The sequence below is a fragment of the Amblyomma maculatum genome, chromosome 1, assembly GCF_055883805.1.
Source record: "Amblyomma maculatum isolate TAMU_Amacu chromosome 1, ASM5588380v1, whole genome shotgun sequence".
Taxonomy (NCBI): Eukaryota; Metazoa; Arthropoda; class Arachnida; order Ixodida; family Ixodidae; genus Amblyomma; species Amblyomma maculatum.
Window position 1 is genome coordinate 393,404,706 of NC_139344.1, and position 8,268 is coordinate 393,412,973.

General features: G+C 41.4%; 1 protein-coding gene across 1 annotated transcript in view; it reads left to right on the forward strand.

The window, feature by feature from the left end:
• The window catches only part of LOC146208572 (cyclin-D-binding Myb-like transcription factor 1), a 36,057-nt gene extending 27,789 nt beyond the window's left edge, over window positions 1-8,268 (forward strand). Inside the window, exons 13-16 of the mRNA XM_084594993.1 lie at window positions 2,000-2,208; window positions 5,129-5,350; window positions 7,872-7,968; window positions 8,101-8,268. Coding sequence (XP_084451119.1) covers window positions 2,000-2,208; window positions 5,129-5,350; window positions 7,872-7,968; window positions 8,101-8,204 — 632 coding nt within the window. The 3' untranslated portion in view covers window positions 8,205-8,268. The remainder of the gene's footprint in view (window positions 1-1,999; window positions 2,209-5,128; window positions 5,351-7,871; window positions 7,969-8,100) is intronic.

An 8,268-nucleotide genomic window follows, 5' to 3' on the forward strand; every position in this document is an offset into this window, starting at 1 on the left:
CCGGAATGATTAAAATCTGGCCTGCTACTCTGCATTGGGGAAAGGGAGAAGAAAGAGGATCATGATGGGTGACGATGTGGGAGAAGGCATGTGAAAATACATACAGGCACGGCAGCTTGCTTTACAAGCGCAAATCAAGTCCGGTGGCGCACAAAAAACGGAAAAGAGCCCGCACTGCCTGGACACCCTTCCCCTTGTCCTGTCAAGTGCCCAGCAGAGTTCCTTCGACAGAAGCCTCTTGTTGAAACGCTTCAAGGAAATGACTTGCACATTTTTTTCACACGCATACACTGGGCACACCAATAATATATAGTCCACAGTCTCGGGGATGCTGCAATTAAGCTTAAGGTCTCAAAGCTACTCAGGCAGTGAGTGATGCAGCTTCACATAATCGCCGACACTAAAGAGAATCTTCTAGACCATGTGATACCCTTTTTACCTTGAAGGAATGTGGCCGCTCATGAAAGCAGTAAAAAATATGGGATATGTACAATGCAAATCACACTGCACTTTTTATTTTTCTCGTCAAATCTGCAACTAGGCTTAATTTGAGAAAGGGGTTTAGGGATGATGCGCAAACTGCATGCTGAGAGGCTCGTAAGAGTTCAACTGTGGCATAGTGAACAAAATTCATCTGTTGGCGATGCGATTGAACTGGAAGCTGTTGACCCCTTTACATTCAGTTGTGCATTGTTCTCTCACGGTTGTGTTTGAGGGTTCCTACACATCTGTCTGCACACAACCAGACATCTCTTCAGGTCATTTAGCTGGTGTTTAAATGTTTACCCAAAAGTGTCTAGACGTAGCAAGACTGGTGCAATGAAGGTACATCAAAATGTGTGATTGTCACTCTCAATCTGGCGATGTCACTTCCCACCAGCCAATGGGCGAATTTCGACTGAAGATGCATGTTTTTCCAAAGAGGTTTCTAATAATAATAATAATAATAATAATAATAATAATAATAATAATAATAATAATAATAATAATAATAATAATAATAATAATAATAATAATAATAATAATAATAAATGGTTCACAGTATCTGCCACACTTGCTCTGTGGACACCTGAACCGCACCACAAGGGAAGGGAGAAGGTGGGAGTGAAAGTGGAAAGAGAGAAAGGGGTGCCATAGTGGAGGGCTCCACCATCGGGAAAAATTCGGCCACCTAGCTGGGGATCTTCAACGTGTACTGACATTGCACAGCATACGGATGCCTCTCCGTTTCGGCACTGTTGAAACGCAGAAAAAGATGGGAAAGCCTTGCTCGCTCAAATTGTGCAGTCCATCAGGTGCTGCCTTCCCTGACATCAGCGACTGAGCTCTACTACCACTTCAACATTGCATTACATCCATTAAGAAGCTTTTTAGTGGCAGTCTTGGTTACAAGCCCATGACCGTGGTAGGAAGCTTAGAAAATGCCTTGATAGGGTCTGCTTTGAAGAAACACATACTTTGAAGAGGCAGACATGCATAACAGACTTTTCAAGTTAATAATCGGCACTTTAGTACAAGTTTGCATTTTTTGCTGCAGTATGGAAAGTTCAATTCCTGCAAACTTTGGACACAACGAATGCATCTACACCACCATCAAGCTCATTACATCTGGGATTGACTGTACATAAAACTATTATTAGAGTGCAATGTCACCATGTTCACACTTTTTATGAGAGACATATGCGGTATTTGACTATCACTTTTTTATGAAGGCAGTAAAATTCCTTTAGTATCGTGTCTGTATCGACCTGAATGTGCATGATGTTGAATGGATGTGGGCTGTATACTTACTGTGGTGTTCTGTTGAGAGACGGTTTTTTTTAAGCTGGCCAAAATAAACCACTTGCTTTTCAAGGTTCCTGCAACTTGGCTCTCTACTTGCCATGATAAAAGACGCAGAGAAATGACTAGATTCTATATTCGTTTATTTCATAACTTGATTGACAGCAACATGGACTGTCTAAGAGTGTGTTCATTTCCCATTTATATCTCCATACAGGTGTCGCACCTGGATTGGCTGGAGGAACACTGCAGTCGATGCCCCCCATCACTCTCACGACGACGGCTGACGGCATCTTGGAGGTGATCCCACAGAACCTTCAGCTGCCATCAGCACCTCCACAGGCCATTCTGTTGACTGCTCCGGGCCAAAGCGGCATTCCCATAGCCACACTACCCCAGGGGCAGATCATCATCCAGACGTTGCCCGTAAGTGTGTTGCAGTAGCTAAAAATGAACTCCAAAGACCAAGGACAAATCAAAGTTGGCCTGAATTGATACAGCTTCACATTTCTTATGGTAGATAGGCCGCTTTCACTTCATGTTGGGGGTAGTTTTGAGCCAGAAAAGGTGAAAAAAAAAATATATATACAGGTGTTGTCATTCTGGCCTTTGTTTCAAGCGAAGCGCAGTTTTTTGCGCATGAGTGCCTGAGGCTGGGCGACAGCACTCTTCGCTTCCAGATGATAATCAAGAAGCATTTTTCGATCATTATGTTGTGGGTTTCGTTTGAGCAGTGGGAAAATGCGTTCCATTTTACAAATCAGCTTTCTCAGCAATGAACGCATCCTTTTGCTGCCAAACAAACACCGGCACAACTGGAAAGGGTCGTGTAGTCTATTTTGACTCCAGACAAAAATGAGCTAAACCTGTGAAGGCTTAGCAGTAACTCACATGTCGAAAAAGAACCTAGCAGTCTGTTTCTTCTTGTTCTGAGAAAGGTTGGTCATTTATACATATCTTTTCATTTCTCTTTCAATTTTGTGACACAAAATATTTTTTTTAAATCTATTTAATGTAAGGCATTAGCTCAACTGACAAAGATACGTGCAGGTACACTGGATCCATGCAAAATAGGAGGTGAGAGACTGCTAGCTGATTGTTATTTTCTTTCAGTAAAATGCAAGAGTAGAAAGCCAGAAAGTGTCAGAGTGGTAGCTTTCATTAAGTGTAGAGGAGTAGAGGAGGATGATTAACTTCTACATGCCATTTTTTGTGTGTAATACCCTCCCCTGCCTATAACCTCCCCTTCCTCCCATTTCGACCACCATGATAGAAAATTAGCCACAGTTTAGCTCTGCACAAATCGATTAAGACATACAAAAGCACTGTTTGGCATGGTTCTGCTTGGCAGTTTACGTTGAGAGGCTTGCACAGAGTTTAGCAAAGTGTGCCATCTCCGAAATGAAAATTGCTTGGCTTTAAGGAAAGGAAAAGTGCACTGTCTGTCTCGGTTCCCGGTAAACACCTCAACTATTCCTGTGGGTAGGGAGGAAGGTGGGAGTGAGAGAAGACAATGAACTGCATACATTTGGAGGTACATATGGCGTAGGTTCGAACCCCAAACTAGCCTCCAGCTTGACTAGCAGATGGATGCTAAATGGGACACAAAATGGTATAACACCAACCTGAACGTTGCACAAATAATGATTACATCATAATTTTTATGCAAAATCATTTTGGCATCACTTCCTGCTTGCACCACTCATGATGCAAGTAAGGCTTTTGCCTTCAAATATTGCCTTATATAACCCTTGCACTTAATTCAAGAAAGTGTGACTTTTTATATATAGTTAAGAGACAGTGACAGTATTCTTTTAAACTAGCTTTTTTAGCAAAGCTCGTTGCAAAGCTCCATTTGTTTAATTATAGTGTAATGACTGCAGCTTTCTGGGGCTTCAGTTCTGTTTTCATGATATCTTCTGATCTATTCTGGTTGTTGCCAACCAGGCACTTCCTGGATTTTTTTCATGCCATGTTGGCTGGGACAGCTTTCCATACATTGATGACCTATTGGCACAACAGTGCTATGTTTGGCTTTGGGGTGAAACCAGCTGTGTGGGGTGTTATAAGCTTGTCAGCAATTTTCTTTAGTTAACTGCCATTTGTTAACTTGAAATGCATCAGTTACTAACTTTGAGAATTGCAGGCATTGTGTGGGATGTTATGCATTGTGATGAAGCGGACCCCCTCTTCCTCTAAAATTCGCATAAACCTTCGCTCCGGCTTCTTGATGTTGTTTTTTTAGTTTATGGTGCGAGTTATGGGTTAGTGGCAGCCCAATGCTGACACAGTGTTTTCTTCTATCCTGCATGTTAGTAGTATTAGGTTAGAATATACCTCTGCTTGCAGGAAACTGTAAACAGAAAACCCATGACCAAATTTTTATATGCTTATAGCGAATGCTGTCTGAATTCTAAAAGCAGACTTTGCACGTTGAATAATTAAGCTCTTGTCAGCCCTTCATAGTACCTGGCTGCTTAAATTTTCTCTGAGACTGCATTACTCTAGCATCTTATTTTATTGTTCCTAGTTTGCTTTATGACTTTTTACAGAAAGGCTTAATGGCATGCATGTGAGCTTTGTAAAGTTTGGGAGATTATTCATTTTTTTCTTGAACATCGTTAGATGTCAGCAAGTGGCCTGGGAGTCTGATCAAATTGTGATGCTTTGGGATCAGTTTTAATTGTCTCTCATTAGAAGCTGGGCAGATTTTGCTTTTGCCGAATCGAATCCTTCGGATATTTAGGTTTGTGTAGGGCATTGTTATTTGTGTTACTCTTCTGTTGCCACAGAGGCATGGAGGTGGGTATTCAGGGTGCACATAAAGGCTGTTTTTGTTAAAGGGGACACTGAATATAACTAAACCCAATTCTGATCGCAGTAAAATAATATTTAGTGGCATACTGTGGTGGTTTCTGTAGATATTTGTTTTGCAGGAAAATGAATATGTATTGTAAAGAAAATCATACAGTTCAATATGTACTATTTTCTACTGCCACTCATTTAGGACTTGTGGCATTGGTGATTATATCGAGCGAATTATAAACTCTTCGATTTGTAGTTAGCAGTTGATGGTGGTGTGGCCTAGCTCCAGAGATCTGCATGCAAAAAGGTATTGGTGCCCACCACGGTTCACTTGTGAAAAATTGTGGAAAATGCTTGTGGTGGTGACACCTTCAGTTAGCTTTTTGGCCTTTCCAAGCTTATAGAAGCTTTGTTTTCAGTGAGGGTGCCTTTTTGTCACAGGAGGATGCGGTACTCTGTTAATAATCAAGGCCAACATTTTGACATCTGTTCGAAAAACTTGAAAGTATGCTGTTCATGTTCTTCTGCTGTGCTGCCGCAGACTGAGCCCCTTCATGCTGCTGAAAGCCTCCTTGTTCAAATGCACTTGCCACCACCGCCACCTGTTCCCCCGGCGGAGCTCGTCGTCAACAACGATGCATGTTTTGCGCCCGCGGAGCCATCATCCCCTCAGGCTGACACAGTTTCTCTGGACACGTCAGACATCGACAGTTCTGGCTCATATGCCATGTGCTGCATCGATGGAGAGGAGTTCCAAGTTCAGGTGAGCTTCAGACATTTTAAATTCCCCGTCATGCGTACATGATGCATGCATGTTGACATTGAACTGATTCAAGTTTCTTGCTAGGAGCTTTTCAGTTCACTGATAGATTGCAGTGCACACTGCAGTAGTAATAATAGTATTAATATAAATAATAAATATCAGTTTTAGTAGTGATGACACCATCACTGTCGCTGCTGCCGCTGATGTTTATGGCCAGCTGAAATAGAAATACAGGAACTGCGTGCCAGACTACAAGGGCTGATGCATCTTAGCCCTATAATAATAATAATAATAATAATAATAATAATAATAATAATAATAATAATAATAATAATAATAATAATAATAATAATAATAATAACAGTGATGATGATAATTATGTGGCCTAAAACTTGCTCATCAGGTGATCACAGGGAGGCCTGGATCATGCCTAAAAAGAATGTTCCACACAATGCCGATACATTGCTCACCTATGTTTTAAAGTGGAAGCCTTTAATGGCTCATGTTCGCGGCCACAATCGTGTCCGTCTGTCTGTAACGCTTTAGTTTGATGACGTCATCAGTGGTATAGTATGTTGTGCCTTGAAGTTAATGATGAAGTCATCAGTGGTGCAGTATGTCATGCCTTGAAATTGATGATGATGTCGTCAGTGGTGCAGTATGTCGTACCTTGAAATTAATGATGATGTCATCAGTAGTGTAGTATGCTGTGCCTTGAAATAATGACGCCATCAGTGGTGTAGTATACCATGCCTTGAAATGAGTGTGACGTCATCAACCGTGACATCATGATCAGATGTGACGTCATCATAACGTCACATCCGGCCATGTCTAATAACTGGAAGACATCACATCCGGTCATGACATCATGATTAGCCATGACGTCACCGGGAAATTCACGCTTATATGATTGCTGACCCCGTCGGCCGTTCAATCCAGGCGTCCATGCAGTGCCTTTCATATGGCGCTTCCTCGAACGCCGCACCAGTCAGCATATAGAAGCAGACACAGTACAGCAGGCTACAGCGGTGTTGAAAATTGGTTTACAGGAAAGAAGTGCAGTATCTGTCACAATTCTCTATGGGCACCTTAACTGAGCCGTAAAAAAAAAGGAGGAGATGGGAGTGGAAAAAGAGAGAAAGAGATGCCGTAGTGGAGGGCTTTGGACCACCACACAGCAGATGTTTTCGCCTCATAACACTTTAGTGGTCCAAAGTGCCTTCTAGAATTTTTTGTGCTCATGTGAGCCAGCCTTACCAGCATGAAGTAATTCTTCCTTGAGCAGCTGTGTTTCCTTAGTTAAGAATACTGATGCTAAGTGTTAGTGCTTGAGCAACAGCTGGTAATGAAGTAATAAAAGTTATCAGTAATTAATTGTAATTGCTGTGTAATTATACTAATAAATTATAGTTACCACAAGGTTAGTATTTTTCAAACTTTTAGATAATTGTGCTGCCTCCAGATAAGTTTCTTGATTACTTTAACTGTGTGCTATGCTGTCGTTAAAGTAGCACTTTTTCAGGAGATGCCTTGCAAAAGAAAGTGCTCTTACAGTGTGACAAAGTGGTGTCACTGGAAAGAAACACAAAAGCTAGGGGCCAGCAGAGAATGTTGTGTAGAGATGGAGACTTGCAAGGACAATGAAGATAATACTAAGGTGCAATGGCCAAGGGTTATAAATTTCACTGATCCAGCTTACAAGCAGATGAAAAATATTGTGTCGAAGTGTTTGTGGAGACTGCTTTCCATTTTCAGCATTTGTCATTTCGACATCTCAGACCACCGTGTGATCTTTCATGAACCATAATTTCTGTGCATAGCTCAATGCTCTTGCTCTCACTTGCTTGTTTGCTTAGCTCCTTCACCACCAAATTATTTCCCCGAAAAATATATCAGTATCCCCAGACTGTGTTTAAGTAGTCATGAACGTTTCAATGTAATTTTGATTCTGAAAGTGTTATTTCATTGGTTCATTGGTTTCCGGTAAGTAATAATGCAGAAATTTAAAAAAGGAAATGCTACTTTTGAGAGCGGCTTTCTCTCAGGGCATGATGTCACTCCCGGTCATCAGCTTTTCTTCAGCGCATTCGGCTTGACAACGAAGCCAGAGTCAGTGTTAGAAATAAAGTTCATATCGTCAACAGCGCTAATGTCAGAACAGCTCCAAGGAGGAGCTCTTTTTCTTTGGGCATTGCCATTACCAGCATTCTTAATGTGTGACATCGTTATGGAATGACTGTTGCCAGGCTAAAGAGGCGTTATTGCACAAAGCACATTTTTTTTCATGGATAACTGCCATACTTCGGAGCTGAAAATGCAACCAAATCAATCTGGCGAAATTGGTACTTGTGACGAGTGCAGCTCAGTGGTGGTTGTTAAAGGGTTAAACTTGCTATTGGAACTTTGTAATGGCAGGCAGCTGTGTGTAATCCATGGCTGGTAGCGTTTGTGTTCAATGCTTGCACTATTATGTGGAAAACATATGAAATGAGCTACCTACTTTCTTTGTTTCATTTTGCAGGAGATTCACGACAGTTCATCACTCGATGAAGTTGATGACTCATCTCTCGTGGCTAGTGATATGAGCCAGCACGTCACAGAGAGTGTAATGTTGTCAGGTATGACACATATCTGCCTTTACTTGCCCCTAAAGTGCTGGCAATGTGATGAAATGCTTCAATTTTGCATCAGATTGATTGCCACAGTAAGCTGAATAGCCTGACTTAATTTTGATGCCTTTTCTTTTACAGATCCTATGCTAGCAGGAAGTCCTGGATTGCTAGGTTCATCAGATATCGACAGTGATAAATCCCATGTCGTGGATGGTCTTGATGGTGTGCCTGAAGATACATGAAATGTTATCATCACTTAATAAACTTATTTATGATTAGTGTTGTAAATAAAATGATACAGTTAAA